Source organism: Drosophila biarmipes, chromosome X, assembly GCF_025231255.1.
Source record: "Drosophila biarmipes strain raj3 chromosome X, RU_DBia_V1.1, whole genome shotgun sequence".
NCBI lineage: Eukaryota > Metazoa > Arthropoda > Insecta > Diptera > Drosophilidae > Drosophila > Drosophila biarmipes.
In genome coordinates, this window is record NC_066611.1 from 15,514,167 (window position 1) to 15,531,653 (window position 17,487).

Below are 17,487 nucleotides of genomic sequence, written 5' to 3' on the forward strand. Positions count from 1 at the left end.
ATTATTTCAATTAAGGAAATTCTAAAAGTTTCTTTGTGTAATGAAGCTATACCTAAAATTGCATATAGGTTTAATTAGGTATCATATAAAATATATTTTTTGGAGGTTGTTTTTTCAGCATTTTTAATATTTGTACTATAAATACTAGTTCTTCAATTTTCTTTATTGATACTTTTTTTGATGTAATGGTAGTTAATCCAATAAATGGTTCTCAGACTATTGTGTTCTATATTAAATAATTGTAAAAAAATTAAAGTAACTTAAGCATACTACTTTTCAAAGCTTATACTTCATTAAATTTAGGTCTTATTAAATTCTAGAAATTTCTTCAAGTTATATCTATAATTCACATCAAAAATATATCATATATCAAATCATATTTTTTTTGCCACGTGTAAGTTTAGGAATTGTACGAAAAACCTGCCACAAAGTAGGTCACGATATTGTTGCTCCTCTACCTATTATGCCCCCACATGCCCACTCGCCAGTAGGCTTCGGGTAGTCGAGTCAGAAGGTATCTCACTTTCCTGTTGGCATTCACTGACCAAACTTAAAATCACACACATGAAAAAATCACTTTCGTCAGTAGACATTCGGGAAAAACTTTAGGAAAGTGCAAAATTGCCAAGTGCCACTGATATTCCGAGTCCCACATAGACCCATCGTGGCCAGCTGCCGACCACCGACCACCGACCATGTCGTACCAGATCAAGTCGACGCCCTATTTCCGGCGGATGTTCAACAACAGCAAGAAGAACGGCCAGCTGCAGAGGCTGCGGGAGGAGTACGAGCGCATCCAGGAGTTCAACGACCGCACCATCGAGCTGAAGATGCGCCAAGTGCGGCTGAAGCGCCTCTTCCGCGAGATCGAGGAGATGAAGGAGGCAGCGGCGGCTGCTGCCGCCGCCGGCGGTGGCACCTCACCCTCCAGCTCCCCAAATCCGACTGCACGCCATATGCAGCGCAGGCATGGCCACGCCGGCAGGCTGACCAGTGTCACGCCGGAGCAGAAGATGCGCGAGCAGCGGGTGGAGAACCTGGCCAGGGCCCGCGAACTGGGCAAGGAGATCTCGCGCCGGAATGCCGAGATGGCGGAGGCCGGCACCGGGGGATTCCTGAGGAGCGAGCTGCGGCTGACGGCCAAGATGCAGGCGGCGGCCGATGCGCGCAAGGAGGCCGACGAGCGGCGGGAGCGCGCCGCCAAGCGCATCTCCTATGGCAATGACCAGTCCCGGCAGAATCTCCAGCGGCTGCTGCAGGTTCGCCAGCGCAAGCTGGGCGGCGGACACGCCGGGAACCGGTGCCACCTGCAGCCCGAGGACCAGGTGCCCGTCACCCAACAGCTGCCAAGGCAGGAGATCAGGTGAATATCCCCTATACCATGTGTGAAAAGGCCTCTTATAGGTCTTGAATAGGTATTTTATTAACACAATCAAAATTTATGATATGATTTTTCTATTAAAATGTATTAATTAATTAATTAACACAATTTAAACAATTAAAATGTATGATATGATTTTTCTTTTAAAATGTATTTATATATAAGCATTTAAGTTGACATACTAATATCGTTTATAAACAGATATTTCACGTTGATATATTAAAAATTAGTAAAAGCTAAAGATTTTGAATTATATCATATAATAAGATCTTTAATTAAATTTATGCACATTTCCAGTTTTATAACAATATATTGATACCTTTTATAAGTATCTGTTTCAGATGGGTATAATATATACTTATAAACCTACTTTATATTTATATATCTTTGGATATCAATTTTGGGATCAAGATCACTTAATATAAAATAGTTTAATAGATCTATTATATCTTCAAGAATATTATTTTTAGGTTTATATATTATAACTTAGTGATATTGGTTATAAAATTGAGATATTGTATACATTATATTATTACTATATCATATATATTTTCTTATTAGAGTTCACTTACATATTATATTATTCCAATAAAAAAATATATAATTTAATATTTAGTTTTAACCATTAAAAGTTGGAATTTCCAAATAATATTTTTTTAATAAATGTTTTTTTTTAAGTTAATAATAATCCTAATAATCCTATAATAATCGTAAATCTATCCAAAATCCCCCTGCGCAGACCCAGTCACCTGTACCCGGACTACCGCCAGCTGACCCCCAGCCAGCTGCAGCTCCTGACGGTGGAGAACAAGCCGTCGATGCCGGAGCTGCGCCTGCAGCGCGACCAGGAGGAGGCCGAGCTGAAGCTGCGGCTGAGGGAGCAGGAGCTGCGCATGGAGGCCCAGCTCAGGCAGCAGGAGGAGGACTCCTCCGAGCGGGACGACCCAAGGCCCTTCCGGCGCCAGGCCTTCGCGATGTCATCGCCGGACGATGGGGATGGCGAGGAGCAGCGGATCAGGCGATTGCGGCTCCAGAACCCCGAGCTGGCCGACGAGCTGGAGCGCCGGCGGCGACGACAGCAGGAGGACGAGGAAGAGGAGGAGCAGCTGCAGCGGCGGCTGCGCCATCTCCACGAGGAGACCTCGCCCCTGCGGCTGGCCCGCATCTCGCTCAGCTCGACGGAGGGCACGAACGCCACCAATGTCACGGCGCAGACGGCAGCCACATCGCCCATGAATGTCCGGTTCCCCTACCAGGAGCTGGACTCCATGGACTCGAACCTGGAGGTGCACACCGCTCCGCTGGCCAGCACCAACCACAACAACGAGGATCGCCTGGGCCTGGCCTCGCTGTCCGCCACCATAGCCTCGCATCAGCCCACGCAGCGTGTGCCGTACCAAACGGACTACCCGCTGGACCAGGGCACCGCCTCCGACCGCTGGAGGCAGATCTCCCTGATGCTACCCTGGTTCAAGGCCTTTCCCGACCTCGAGGCTGAGTCAGCCATGGCTGCCCAGCCGCCGCCGGACAGCCGGCTGAGCCTGGAGCCCAGCAACTACGAGATGGTGCCGGCACCTGGCACACAGCCCGATCCCACGCACTCCTACCGGTTCAGCAGCGTGGCCACCCAGGCGGAGGAGGAGCCCTTTCCGTCGCCCCACTGCGAGTTCTTGCTGTCCACCTTTGACATCATCGGAGCCGCCGAGCGGTAGGAGTCCCGCCGGGGATCAGATCGGATATGCCCAGTCACAGTCATAGTTCCAGTACCAAATCATTGCCCCACCCTCGAGGACAGCGGTCCGTACTGAAGTATGAAATTGGGTAGATCCCAGTAACACACAGCAATCAGTTCACACAAGTTTTAGTTGGCTTATTAAAAATTATTTCTTTCTATAAATGTGTTCGCTTTTTATTATGTTTATATTTTATATAATAACTTACATATTTATTATTTTTATCATTTGTATATATATGCTTATGATATATGCATATGATTTATTATTATGATATCTAATTTTTATTTATTTTATCATTATTATTATATTTATTTATTATACATATCAATATTGTATATATTTATACCATTCCAAACTCGGGCCTTGTTTAAACATATTTAATGTTAAAGCTAAAATGTTTCAGAGCTTTTCATTCACTAATTTAGTTTGCTTATTTAATCTAATTTACTGGTCTTTAATCTCAAATCAAAGTACCAACAAACAATTCAATTTTGTTTTTACTTTTCATAAATTTAGTTATTTATTCATAGTATTTAGATTTGGGTTTTGAAAGTAAATACATAGAAAAGAATCGGTTTAAAAAAATAAAGGAAAAAAATGACTTTCTTACTTAAAATATGACTTATATTAAATACAAAACTAACTTGTATTGTCAAACAAAAACATAAGTGTCTAAATTAATATTCCGAGTCTGTTTTAAGATTAAGAACAAACACATTGTTGGTTAAGTAAAGTTTGTACGAAAAGAAGTCGTTGTCAAGTTGAAATAGCATTGGGTAAAATTCAACAGAGATAGATAAAAAATGCGATTTTGGGATCGCTCCACAAGTAACATGCTACAGAGTTTGCTTAGGTTTAGTCAATGGAGGACAATGAACTTCGAAAGGCATCTTTGATCTGCAACTGTTCCATGTCCTTGGATAATTCATCCATTTGATCGGGCTTAATTGGCTCCGCCTGGTCTACTTCATCCTCTTTCTCTTCGGGATCTCTTTGGTCTACTTCCTCCTGGTTGTTCTTTTTCTCTTCTAGATGTATTGGCTGAATTTCCTCCATTTGTTCTTCAGCATCTCTTTGCCCCACTTCATCCCTGGAGTCAACCCCCTCTTCATTTTCCTTATTCCTTTCTGAATCCTCGGGGTCTACTCCCTCATTTGACTGTGTATCCTTCTTATCATCTTTAAGAACCTTTTGGTCTATTTGCTCCTTGGACTCCACTACCACTTTCAGTCCAGTATGCTTTTGGCCTGCCTCCTCCTTTGACTCCACTTCGCCTCTTTCCCTTGGGGTTTCGTCATCGTTTTGGCCTTCTGGTTCCTTCTCCTCCGTTTGCAGTTCCCTGTTATTTTCCTCAACATGGTCTCCTGGATTTTTCTCCTCATCCTGCTCTCCCTGCTTCCCTACCTTTATATCCTCTTCGTCCCTTAGTTGAAGCGACAGCATGAACTCCCTTTTCTTCTTCGGATTCCTTAGTTTCTCCTGCATTTCTCGCCTTTCTTCTGCCTCGCGCTCAGCCATCATCTTGTCATACCTCTCAAGAGCCGTCTTCTGTCTTTCCAAGGCCTTTGCCCTCAGTTTCTGATCGGCCTTCTTGTAAATCTCGCACCAGTGCTCCTGATCCCTTCGATAGGCGGGCATCCAAGCGGCCAGCGCTTCCAGGAGGCCAGAACGAAAGGGGTTCGCCAGCTCGGGCAGCTTGTAGTCCTCGTAAAAGGAGGGCGAATAGATGATGTCATCGAACTCTATCTCGAACTCCTCGTCCTTGAGGGGAATCAGCCGCGCCTCCAGAATGGGAAAGCTGCAAGAGAAGGGGACTCAAGTTGGTAAGGGGCACTTTATATTGGATATAAGTCAACTCCCACCTGGGCAGCCGCTCTCTTAGGTATCGAAGTCGCCTTCCGCAATTGAAATCGATCAGCCGCTGACTGTAGTTTTGGCTCTCCCCCGCCAGCTTGGCGTCCACCAGCTTCCTATTGATCGAGGGGTCAAACTCCTTGTTCTGCGACAGCTGCATGAAGAGTATGCCCTCCTCCACATCCAACTCGACGACATGGGCGTGCACATGCCTCCGGAATACCAGGCGCCGGAACTGCTGCGTACTATCCGGCGGCCAGTGAATGTCCAAGGGATGGATGTGCGAGAGAGTGCCCCGAAAGGCCAGTGCCGGCGTTTCCGCAAACCACTCGGGCAGGAATTTCAAGTCATTCGGCGACACCTCAGCCGCCGAGGCATAGTCCACATAGTAAATGGACACCCGATCGGCATCTTTCGGCGGGGTTATCAATATTCTGGCCCGCCGCCAGCCCGTCCGATGATTGGCAGCGCAAATATAGCCGGCTTTCAGGTAGTACCTCGAGACGGGGATACTGTACTTCGCGTCCTGCTGATGGTTATAGAACGCGCTGTGGGGGAAAGGACAAAAAGTTACGATGCATCAAGAGCTGGAAGCCCACTTGGACTCACTTCATGTCGCGCGTCATGGCGGCCAGCAACTCGGTGTCGTGCGTCTGGTTCACGAAATGGAACCAGAACTGAAAGGGGCTATAGACCTGGAAATAGAAGGGAATGCAAGTTACAAATGGCACTCGAAGAACTTCTAGTTTTACTTGCCTTACACACTGAGATCACAATGTAGTCCTTTTCCTTGCAGTTGTCCAGCAGACGCAAGGGAGGCAGATCCTTGCCCAGGACGACGGCATCCCTGGGTCTGTCCACCCTAAAAATGTCATCCGTCTGTTTGGGCATAGAAACATACTGAAATCCTTGTTTATACTACTAAGACAGACTGGAACCAACCAAGCAGCTCTCTGGAATGGCCACACGGAACCGCAGTCGCTGTAGATAGTCATCCATTCGCTCCTCCGCCTGCTGGGGACTTAGAACCTCGAGTTGTGGCGCCTCCTGGGCATTTTCGATGTCTCTGGCAAAGGGATTTGTGCCATTAGGCAACTCCTCGTCGTCGCTGTCGGGAATTGCCATGAGGGGCAAGACCTCTGCCTCGGACTCCTTGGGCTTCTGGGCCTGCGAAAAGCTAGCTTCAGTCACTGCCAAGAGCCACTGCTGCATGTAGTCCTTCTTGCTGTCGGGTATGTGGTCAGTAGTCCAGCTACTTTGGCTTTCCTTTGGCTCCTGCTCCTTCCTCGGAGGCCCATCAAGCTGGCGCAAGCAGGGAAAACCCATTTTCATCTCTTCACCCTCTTGCCTGGAATGTGAGGACGAAAAACCCGGATCGCTGAGAAGATCATCATCAGTGTTAGGCTGAAAAGAGGATTTTGGGTATTTGGCTTCTTGCTGACATGATCTTGTGAAAACTCACCTGGCTAAAGGGTTTCTCATCAGCAAATGCCTGCCAAGAAGCTTTATAATGCAGGTTTGTAGTGGTTATAGGGAGAACATTACCATCCTGGGAGTTCAAGTGGTTGGCATGTAAGCTCGCTGTTTTTTGATCGCCTAGATCATTAGAAACTCTCTGAAAAGGTGGATTATAAATATTTGGAGGCTTTGGCTGACATGATCTTATGAAAACTCACCTGACTTATGGGTTTCTCCTCAGCACATGCCTTCCGTGAAGCTAGAAACGCCAGTTTTGAGGTGGACATAGAGAAAACGTGAGGCTCAGGAGGCGGGCCCAGCTGATAAGGAAAATTAAATAGTTGGCGGATACTCAAATTAAGTGTGTTCTTAGGATAACCCACCGATTTAAAGTTTCTTGTAGCTAAATAAGGCATTTTAAACGGTTCCTTGTTATTACGTTTTGAATGTGAAAGATCAAGAGGTTCATCTTGAGGCTTATCAGGGGCTTGACGATTTTTAGGTGAAAGGTCTAGAGGTTCATCTTGCAGATTTTCAGGAACCAACTGAAATTGGGTATTAGATGACGAGGCCTTGGCTAAGCCCAATGGTGGAGTGACCTGATTTGAAGGATCTTCAGTTCTTACAGGGACCATCTGAAAATGTTTATTAGCCTGAGGTTTCGGAGGAGAAAGATCTATGGGTTGATCTGTGGGCTTTTCAGGAGGTATCTTGTAAAGGGGAATAGCTGGGAATGTTTTAGTTAAACCCTCCTGCTGGTTAGATGGCTTAGAATCTTCAGCCTTCTGATGTGCACGATCTACTGGTTCATCTTTGGGCTTTACAGCATCCACCTGAGACTGGGAATAAGCTGGGGATGTTTTCCCTAAGCCCATATTGGGCTTTTCCTTATCATAAAGCTGATGATTTTGAGGATCCTTTGGTAAAATATCTACAAATTCATTTCTAGAATTCACAGCGTCCATCTGAGTCTGTAGATAAGCTGGAGATGCTTCAGTTAAGGCCATGTGGGGCTTGTGCAGGTCACATGGCCTAGGATTTTGAGGATCCCGATGTGAGAGATCTTTAGCCTTCATCTGAAACAGGAGATAGGCTGGCGATGTATCCCCTAAGGCCACATTGTGCTTCTCTTCATGACAAAGCTGAGGATCTTGAGCCTTCTGGTGTGAGAGATCTACAGGTTCATCCTGAGGCTTTTCAGGGTCCATCTCCATGTGGAAAGGGTTCTTAGCTGGCGAGGCTTCAGTAAGGGCCATAGGGGACCTCCCCTGGTCACGTGGCCCAGGATCTAGGGGATCCTGAGGTGCCACACCCTGAGTTTCGCCTGGAGGCTCCCCGGAGGGCTTTTCCAGGTCACAAGGCGTCCAAGAATCCCACTCATTGGGTTCGGGAGGCAGCTGGAAAGGGAAGTTCTTGGAACTCCGCGGTATAAGCTCAATTAAAACAGACTCACCGAATCGATGTGCTTCTCCTGGTCCATATTTGCTCGCGAGTACTTGGCAGCCAGCCTTCGATGCGTTCTGGCACTTGAAATTTGCTGATTTTCGATTAATAATGTTTTGATTTGCAATTTAAGGACTTCCATCATGGGTCGCCCGTTCATTCTGGAATTTTTGGAAGCTTTTTTCCCCAGAAGTAACTGTAGTTTTGAGCGGCGCGCTTTGGCGGTCAGGCAACGCTGGCGAATTAACCGAAAACCAGAGGTGGCCAAGCTTGGCTGGCCCATCGAGCCTATCGATGTGTTATCGATACTTCGTCTGCCTTTGTTTATGCACGTGTTGCGTTTAGATTTTAAATTTTAAGTTGTAATTGTTTAGCAAGAGGGACACCGAACCGAATACCGGCCAGCAAATGGACAGCGAGGGCGACGACTACGAGCTGACCGGCTCCGAGCAGGAGTACGACGCGGAGGAGCGCGAGATCCTGGAGGATCTGCGCAAGCAGCGCAAGAAGCGCCAGCAGCAGGATCCCGTCCAGGAGGTCCTGGCCTTCAGCGACGACGACGACGACGATGATGATGACGGGGCGGAGGACCAGGAGCAGGACGACGTGGCCGAGCTGATGCGGGACAGCGACATCGAGGGCGCCGAGGACGATGACCGCGACCTGCCCAACACCATGGACTGGGGCAGCAAGCGCAGCACCTACTACAACACGGACTTCGTGGACCAGGACTACAGCAGCTACAACGCCCAGGAGGAGGAGGAGGCCCGCGCCGAGGAGGAGGAGGCCAAGAAGATCCAGTTGCGCCTGGCCAAGCGGCTCAGCGAGGCCGACTTCCAACTGGACGATGTCCAGGCAGACGCCGCAGACAGTGACGATGATGATGGGGCGAAGCAGAAGGGCGAGGTAACCAAGGTGACCACCGATCTGACCGGTCTGACGGCCCGCGAGCGCCGCCAGCTGCTGCAGAAGGACTCGCCCGAGTTCCTGGGCCTCACCCAGGACTTTCAGAAGCACCTCGCCGAGATCAAGGATCTGATAACGCCCGTTCTCAACTATGCGAGGAACCACAGTGTGCCCATGGTGCCGGCCCTCAAGTACGCCAGCCTCTGCCACACCGTGCTCGCCACCTACTGCTCCAACGTGGCCTTCTATCTGCTGCTGAAGGCGCGCCGCACCAGCGTCAAGTTCCATCCGGTGGTCAAGCGGCTGGTGCAGCTGAAGCAGCTGGTGGAGCAGCTGACGCCGCGCTACGAGGAGTACATACGGCCGCAGCTGGAGGCGCTGCTGGAGAGGATACAGGATGGCGATGCCTTCACGGTGCTGGATGTGGCGCAGCGCAAGGCCAAGCTGCAGATCCTGAACAAGTACAGCAATGGCGGGCCGGCGGAGGAGAGCTCCAACGATGAGGATGAGCGGGAGAAGAAGGCGGTTAAGGAGGATCAGGATGAGGAGCTGGAAGATGTGGATGAGGCGGAGGCGGAGGTCGAGGCGGAGCAGGCGCGCCGCGGCATCACCTACCAGATGGCCAAGAACAAGGGCCTCACGCCGCACCGCAAGAAGGAGCTGCGCAACCCGCGCGTCAAGCACCGCGGCAAGTACCGCAAGGCGCTCATCCGGCGCAAGGGAGCCGTGCGCACGGTGCGCAAGGAGCTGCAGCGCTACGGCGGCGAGATGTCCGGCATCAAGGCCTCCGTCACCAAGAGCGTCAAGTTCCGCACCTAGTTCGCTTAGCCCCTACCCATTAAATACGAGATCCACGCCTTGCTTTAGTCAACACACGTTTTTGTACATTTTATTTCGGTTTCGGGTACGTTTAAAATCGTCCTTGGCGGCACGACTAGTGGCATTGTCTCACAGATATCAGGATCTCTCAACTAGAGGGCTAACATATACATAAAACTGCCCATATCCATATGTATTTTCTGGTTCTCTCCGCGGGCAACAATCTGAGATGTACTTCTTATTCTTCTTTTACTTGGTTAACACTCGGGAAACCAATGGCGAATCTTGCGCCTGCCTGCCTCAATTTGTACATTAAATTTACCTTTTGGTTCGGTTGGGACTGCCCCAAGTAGCTAACTAATCGCTGGTCCTAACGCTTGGCTGGCTCCTAGCTTCTAGCTGCCGGATCACGCCCTAATCCTTAAGAAACAGCTTGCGGAAGTCGTCGTTGGACTTGGGCGCAGCGACTGGCTCCTGTTCCTGCTCCTGCTCCTGCTTCCCTTCCTCCGCGGCAATGGCGGGCTTGCCATTGGCCTCCGGTTCAGCTGGAGTCGCTGATGTGCTGGGCCCGTCGCTCGCCGCGGTGACCTGCTCCAGGCGGCGCTTCTTGGCGGCCACCTCCTGGCGCACCAGGGTGGTGGGTATCAGCGAGGTGGGCACGCGTCGCTTGGGCGCCACACTGGGCTTGGGCGCGTCCGAGGCGGAGCCCCTGGGCGGTGGATTCGAAATGGCCACGGAAATCTGCAGGGGAGTCAAGCAAGTTAAGCATTCTGTTTCTATGCCAAAGTGGAGCTACTCACATTCATGCCCTTCAGCAGCTGGCCATCGCATGCTGCCACCGCTCTCTGGGCCTCTCCTGGCAGCTCGAACTCCACGTAGGCAATGCCCTTGAACTGCTTGTTCCTGGTCAGGAGAAGAACACACATTAGCCTGGGAAACATGGCCGCAAGGCCCTCTCCACTCACTGCTTGTGCACCAGGCGCACATCCTTGATGTTGCCGAAGGGCGAGAACAGCCCGTGCAGCTCCTCTTTGGTGCAGGCGGGATGCAGGTTCCGCACAAAGATCTTGTTGACCTCCAGATGGGCTGCAAGAAGAGATGCCTTGAGTGTTTGCCACTGCTGGCTGGGCCCGGCGACTCACGCGAATACTTAAAGTTAGATTCCTTGGCCTCGCCAGCTGCCGGCGGCTCGGCCAGCCTGGCTTTCGAGGCTGGCGGCGGGCCATCGGGCGATTCGGTTCGGGAGGCGGCCTTGGGCAGAGCCCGCTTCTTGCCCAGCGCCTGCTGCTGTTGCTCGTGCGCCTGGCGGCGGCGCTGCTCGCGGTTCAAGGGCTCGCGATTCTGTGTGGGGTGCTGCTGCTGCTGTTGCTGCTGGCGGGGATGCACCTGCTGGGCCCTGGTCTTCAAGCGCGGACGCGCCCAGTCACCCGGCAGTTCCAGGGCCTGGCAGGCGGCAATGGACTCGCAGGTGCCGTAGCAGCGTTCATAGCGACGATAGAGCTCCATGACCAGCAGGCCATCCTCCAGGGTGGGCTGTGACATGGCCTCGCGGAGTATTTCGCGAGTGCCCTGGCCGGCGTTGTACTCGCTCTCCATCTGGGCAAAGCCCAGCCAGAGCGAGCCGCGGTGCGAGCTGCCAGGATAGCCTAGGGAAGGTACAATTTAGATGGCATGCAATTAGGTGGATAGCCAAGCCCGCTCACCCATTATCTGGCGCCAGATGTGCGAGCCATTGGCCGGACTGGCCAGGTGCGTGTACTCCACCTGCGCCCACAGCTGCAGCACCTCGTAGCGGATGTCCGCCTTGTCGCCGTACAGCGAGGAGAGCTCCTCCCACACGCTGTTGAAGGCGGCGCGCAGGCTGGCGGCCTGCTCCTCGTCGCCGGCATTGGTGTTGCGCACCCGGTAGGCCAGATAGTCCAGGTGCAGCTCCACCGTCATCGTCATGTCGGGCACTATGCGCTGCAGTATGCTGCGGATCTGGTCGTCCACGGCCGCCTGCACGTAGTCGGCGCGCTCCATCAGGTCCAGGTAGCGGTGGTTCAGCCGCACGCTGGGACGACTGCGCACGCCGCGCCGCGCCAGCTCCAGGGCGTTGCAGCGCAAGAAGCCCTTGCCCAGGCGGCTCAGTCGCTTGGCCGCCAACTCGGCGTTCTCCTCCTCCTCCTCCTCGTGATCCCCAGAGCCGCCCTCGCCCTGCACGAACTCGATGTAGGAGAGCCACAGGATGTCGGCTATGGGAAACTTGGCCACAGTGCGCTCGAAGAGGAAGCGAATCACCGCATTCCTGAGGTCATCCTCGGCGAACGCCTCCTGCGCCTCGGCCACGTGCTGCTTGAGTATCTTGGTCCAGTCCCAGTCGCTGTGCTGCGTCTTCATGTCGTCCAGTTGGCGCTTATAGTTGTCGACAATGGCTTTGATGAGCTGACGCTGCTCCTGGCTGCACTGCCAGCTGACGCAGTGCTTCTGCAGCAGTTCCTCGAAGGCGGCGGCCTCCTTTGCGTCCGCGATGGTGGTCAGCAGCTGGCGCAGCTTGTCGCCAAAGTCGGGACGCTCCACGTGGTAGTCGGCCAGCAGCTTGGCCCACAGCACATGGTTCTCCACATTGCCCTGGTCCGCCAGGTAGTTGACAATGAACTCGGAGAGCGGTATGTCTGGAGGGGATTGAGTTTAGGATGTTTTTTTTCGATTTGGGAAGTGATCTTGGACCTACTGTAGTAGAAGCTGAGGGCCTTGGCGCACTTGTTCTCGAACTCCTTGCGCTCGTCGGTCGTCTGGGTGACCACCAGGCGGGCCTTGAGGTACTTGAGCCAGATGTGAGCCGGCACAGTGGCCAGCTGCTCCAGGGAGAGCACCGACGACTCGATCTTCTCCAGGTCGTTGAGTTTGCTAAAGGATTTTGGAGTAAGGAAAGGGTAAACAAGGGCGTAAGATAGCTTAATCAGTGTGCATGGGAGGCTTACAAAGCTATCTCGCTGATGGCCACCAGCTTGGCGAAGTGCTTGTTGGGCTGCGCCAGGAGATCCGCGTAGGACTGCTCCAGCCGGTTGCTGCCGTCGGCTCCGTCGCTGTCGCTGGACAGCTCGCTGTCCGAGTCCTCGATCACGCCCACCACATCGCTGCTGCGGGAGGAGGTGCGCGAACGGTGGCCGGCTGGCTCCTCGTCCAGCGACGCCTCATCCTCCGAGGAGATCAGCTCAATGGTGGTCACGTCCTCGTCGGCGCTGGGCTCTGGCCAGCGCACTGGCAGCTTGGACACGGCCTTCCCGGCAGCCCCTTGCGGCTCCTGCTCCCGCTCATCCTCCTCATCGTCGTCGTCGTCGTCGTCCAGGACTTCCTGGATGTCGTCCTCCTCTGGGGCGGCGGCACCCTTCTTCGGCGAGGCCTTGGCCTGGTCGGGCATCACTATCAGGTCGTACTCGTCGTAGGTGTCGTCGTCGTCCAGGTCCTGGGCCGGCATCTCGTCCAGCTCCTGCTCCAGCTGCCTCTCCAGCTGCAAAGTGCGATGGAGCCATGTGTTAGGGGAGTCTAGGTAGGGCGCCCGCGGCACTGCTGCTCACCTGCTTGTCGCCGTCCATGTTCCTAGCCCTTGTGCCTGGTCAACTCCTCAGTTTCCCCCGGAAATCGCAAGTTTTCCAAATGAAAACGGGTAGAAAACAAAAAAAAACAAGACCCCCCGTGCAGGGCTGGCGAAACAAGTATCGCGGTTTTCAAAACTTTCAAGCTGGCCCCTGGCACTTCTTATAGAGCACTGCTCTTGGCTTTGCGCTTAAACTAGAAAAGTGTCTTTGCTTTCAGTGCACGTTGTGTTTTTTCATCTTTAATTCAAAGTTTAAGGCGAGTTGCGTTTATTTTCAGGCGACGGTTTCAAGTCTCCAGCCAGTGCTAGCAGTTTGGCTATGTTGCTTTAGTCCTATCGCTTTTGGGGGAAAAAGGTCACATTAAAAAGCGTGTCTTGGCTAGCCTAGCGAAGACAGTCTCCTGGCAGCCCCACAAGGCTAGGTTAGCCGAGTTAGCAACCGAGGTGGAATGGTGGCACTTGGAACAGGGGTGAATAATCATTTTAATTTATCTATATTTTTTGTATTTTTGTAAGACCAACCATTTAAATGTAATTTTTTAAAAACTATGGTTTGTCTTTTAAACCACATAAAAAGGGAATTATTTTGACTAAAATCTGAAATCCAGAAAATCGTGAGGTACCCCCTTAAAAAAATGGAAAATTGGGTCAAAAAATAAATTTTCATTTAAATGATGCAGATCGATAGCAAATTAATCAAGCTTTCCGGAACAATCGGTCTTTAAGCTGTGCGCCTTCATTTGGATAAACTACGATTGAAAAACCACAAAAAAATTTGTTATTTTGACTAAAATCTGAAATCCAGAAAATCGTGAGGTTCCCCCTTAAAAAAATGGAAAATTGGGTCAAAAAATAAATTTTCTTTTAAATGATGCAGATCGATAGCAAATTAAGCAAGCTTTCCGGAACAGTCGGTTTTTTAGCTGTGCGCCTTCATTTGGATAAACTATCATTAGATTATTTCTTTAAACAATTCTTATTTGTTTTTACTTTTAATACTAAAGGTTCTTGTGTTATTTATTTTATTTCGAAACAAATGTTATAAATTTCATGGGTTCAATTTGTTTTTCTAAGGAAGGAGGTGATTTTTATAATAATCTAAAAGCTTAATTCTGCATGCAAGTTCTTATTTTTTAATTTTCCCTCCAAAAAAACAGAAAATTTAATAATAAAACAAGTAGTCGTATGTTAGTGTTAGTTGTGTAAACTTTACTAACATTTTAAATAAATCAATAAAAAAAAATTAAAGAGTAGTTGTATGTTAGTATTGATGTTGTACATTTTGCTAACATCTTAAATAAATAAATAAAAAATAAATTCTCAGTTGTCTTAGTGTGCCCACAGTGCGACTACGCGAAAATAACGCCTTGACTGCGGTGATCTCTCGAGAAATTTGGCAGCCCTGGCCGTGCAAGTGGGATCCAAACAAGGCCCTGCGCCCGCCTGGCCACACTGCCCGGGCATTCCCGCCAAAAAACCTCGCTTACGGCGTGCAATTTTCGCCTCCGATTTGTTTGCTTTTATTTGTGTTTAATTTGCGCAGCCGAACGGACCGAAGCCAGCCACAAGCCATACCCACCGCCAAATACCCTAAAATACAGACACAACAATGGCCCACGACGGGGAGCAGTTCATCAAGGACATCCAGCGCGAGTATGTGGACTTCCTGGACGACGAGGAGGACCAGGGCATCTACGCGGGCCACGTCAAGGACATGATCGCCGAGAAGAGCAAGCGGCTGATCGTGAACGTCAACGACCTGAAGCGCAAGAACCCGCAGCGCGCCCTGGGCCTGCTCAGCAATGCGGCGGACGAGCAGCTGGCCTTCGGGCGCGCCCTCAAGGAGTACGCCGCCACCGTGGATCCCGGCTATGCCAAGCAGCACGAGGACCTCTTCGTGGGCTTCGAGGGCTGCTTCGGCAATCGGCATGTGACGCCGCGCTCCCTCACCTCCATGTACCTGGGCAACATGGTCTGCGTAGAGGGCATTGTCACCAAGGTCTCCCTCATCCGCCCCAAGGTGGTGCGCAGTGTCCACTATTGCCCGAATACCCGGAAGGTGATGGAGCGCAAGTACACCGATCTCACGTCCTTCGAGGCCGTGCCCTCCGGCGCCGCCTATCCCACCAAGGACGAGGATGGCAATCTGCTGGAGACGGAGTTCGGTTTGTCCGTCTACAAGGACCACCAGACGCTCACCATCCAGGAGATGCCCGAGAAGGCGCCCGCTGGTCAGCTGCCCCGCTCCGTGGACATCGTGTGCGACGATGATCTCGTGGATCGCTGCAAGCCCGGCGATCGGGTGCAGATCGTGGGCAGCTATCGCTGTTTGCCGGGCAAACGCGGCGGCTACACCTCCGGCACCTTTCGCACCGTGCTGCTGGCTAACAACATATCGCTGCTGAGCAAGGAGAGCAACCTGGACATCTCGCGCGAGGACATCATGCTGTGCAAGAAGCTGGCCAAGAACAACGACATCTTCGAGCTGCTCAGCAAGAGTCTGGCCCCGTCCATTCATGGGCACACGTATGTGAAGCAGGCCATCCTCTGCCTGCTGCTCGGCGGCGTGGAGAAGATCCTGCCGAATGGCACACGCCTGCGTGGCGACATCAATGTCCTGCTCATCGGTGATCCCTCGGTGGCCAAGTCGCAGCTGCTGCGCTACGTGCTGAACACGGCTCCGCGCGCCATCCCGACCACGGGACGCGGTTCCAGTGGCGTGGGTCTGACGGCGGCGGTTACCACGGATCAGGAGACCGGGGAGCGGCGTCTGGAGGCCGGCGCCATGGTGCTGGCCGATCGCGGGGTCGTCTGCATCGATGAGTTCGACAAGATGAGCGACATCGATCGCACAGCCATCCACGAGGTGATGGAGCAGGGTCGCGTGACCATCTCCAAGGCCGGCATCCATGCCTCTCTCAATGCGCGCTGCTCCGTTTTGGCCGCCGCCAATCCGGTGTACGGAAGGGTGAGTTTACAGGGTAATCCCCAAGAGAATTTCTAGCTAATCGAATGTCTTTTGCAGTACGATCAGTATAAAACGCCCATGGAGAACATTGGGCTGCAGGACTCGCTGCTTTCGCGTTTCGATCTGCTCTTCGTGATGCTGGACGTGATTGACAGCGATGTGGACCAGATGATCTCGGACCATGTGGTGCGCATGCATCGCTACCGCAATCCCAAGGAGGCCGACGGCGAGCCCCTGTCCATGGGCAGTTCCTACGCGGACTCCCTGTCCTTTGTCTCCAGCAGCGATGAGAAGAAGGACACCGAGGTCTATGAGAAGTACGATGCCCTGCTGCATGGCAAATCGCGCCAGCGCCACGAGAAGATCCTGTCCGTGGAGTTCATGCGCAAGTACATCCACATTGCCAAGTGCATGAAGCCCAAGCTGGGCGAGCAGGCCTGCGAGGCCATTGCCAACGAGTACTCGCGCCTGCGCTCCCAGGAGGCCGTGGAAACGGATGTGGCCCGCACCCAGCCCATCACGGCGCGTACCCTGGAGACCCTCATCCGTCTGTCCACGGCCCATGCCAGGGCGCGCATGTCCAAAACGGTGACCATCGATGACGCCCATGCGGCCATCGAGCTGGTGCAGTTCGCCTACTTCAAGAAGGTGCTGGAGAAGGAGCGCGGCAGCAAGCGGCGCCGCAACAGTGGCTCCGAGGATGAGGATGGCAACGATCAGGCCAGCCAGCGATCGCCATCGCGTCGCTCCAAGCGCACACGCACTGCGCCCGCCGGTGCGGACAGCGATGAGGAGGAGATCGAGACCCCGCAGCCGGATGCTGGGGATTTGACGCGACGCGAGACACGCCGTTCGCTGCCCGCTCGCTCGGCAGCCGGCTCCCAGCTGGCCAGCTCCAGTGAGGAGCAGTCGGTGGCCGCCACACCGCCGGCGGAGCCAGCCAGCATCAGCGAGGGGCGGCTGGGCGAGTTCAAGAACAATCTGCAGCGGCTGTTCCGCGAGGCGCGCGAGCAGAGCCTGCCGCTGGCCAGGATCACCACGGCCATCAACGAGGGCAACCAGGAGCCGTTCAGCGGCGGCGAGATCGAGGCCGCCGTCCACCGCATGACCGAGGACAACCAGATCATGGTGGCCGACGACATCGTGTTCCTCATCTAATCCCACATTCCACCGCAGGCGTTTCAGCAGCTCTATCGGCCCATTGCATCCATTAACTATTATTATCCCTCATGTATCGGTTAAGTTGTATTTTTGTTCGTATTTATATGATAATAAACACTTTGGCACTCTTATGGCAGTTAGTTTCCCCGGCAAAGTGGTGATTTCCCTCCAGAAAAAGCCC

The 17,487-nt window shown here is 52.2% G+C and overlaps 5 protein-coding genes across 5 annotated transcripts; 3 read left to right on the top strand and 2 right to left on the bottom strand.

Annotated features, from left to right (window-relative positions):
- The first annotated feature begins 473 nt into the window (after positions 1–473).
- Positions 474–3,278, top strand: LOC108032183 (trichohyalin). Its single transcript, XM_017106041.3, has 2 exons — positions 474–1,363; positions 2,121–3,278. The coding sequence occupies exons 1-2, from the start codon at positions 696–698 to the stop codon at positions 3,091–3,093; spliced, it is 1,641 nt and encodes a 546-aa protein (XP_016961530.1). The 5' UTR covers positions 474–695; the 3' UTR covers positions 3,094–3,278.
- Positions 3,279–3,480: 202 nt separating this feature from the next.
- LOC108032057 (uncharacterized) lies at positions 3,481–8,062 on the bottom strand. Its single transcript, XM_044093098.2, has 9 exons — positions 7,883–8,062; positions 6,813–7,826; positions 6,648–6,749; positions 6,434–6,586; positions 5,914–6,375; positions 5,728–5,850; positions 5,581–5,666; positions 4,980–5,519; positions 3,481–4,915 (listed from the first exon to the last, which is right to left on the bottom strand). Exons 1-9 carry the CDS (start codon positions 8,030–8,032, stop codon positions 3,973–3,975), a joined length of 3,573 nt encoding a protein of 1,190 aa, XP_043949033.2. The 5' UTR covers positions 8,033–8,062; the 3' UTR covers positions 3,481–3,972.
- Positions 8,063–8,182: 120 nt separating this feature from the next.
- On the top strand, positions 8,183–9,653 carry LOC108032531 (something about silencing protein 10). The gene has a single exon (XM_017106395.2). The coding sequence runs from the start codon at positions 8,281–8,283 to the stop codon at positions 9,595–9,597; it is 1,317 nt and encodes a 438-aa protein (XP_016961884.1). The 5' UTR covers positions 8,183–8,280; the 3' UTR covers positions 9,598–9,653.
- LOC108032048 (RNA-binding protein 4F) lies at positions 9,637–13,506 on the bottom strand. The gene is made up of 8 exons (XM_017105864.3): positions 13,158–13,506; positions 12,561–13,090; positions 12,311–12,486; positions 11,301–12,251; positions 10,740–11,243; positions 10,563–10,683; positions 10,398–10,500; positions 9,637–10,338 (listed from the first exon to the last, which is right to left on the bottom strand). Exons 1-8 carry the CDS (start codon positions 13,173–13,175, stop codon positions 10,012–10,014), a joined length of 2,730 nt encoding a protein of 909 aa, XP_016961353.1. The 5' UTR covers positions 13,176–13,506; the 3' UTR covers positions 9,637–10,011.
- A 1,117-nt stretch (positions 13,507–14,623) lies between these two features.
- LOC108032486 (DNA replication licensing factor Mcm3) lies at positions 14,624–17,437 on the top strand. Its single transcript, XM_017106309.2, has 2 exons — positions 14,624–16,145; positions 16,203–17,437. Exons 1-2 carry the CDS (start codon positions 14,787–14,789, stop codon positions 17,301–17,303), a joined length of 2,460 nt encoding a protein of 819 aa, XP_016961798.1. The 5' UTR covers positions 14,624–14,786; the 3' UTR covers positions 17,304–17,437.
- The last annotated feature ends 50 nt before the right edge of the window (positions 17,438–17,487 follow it).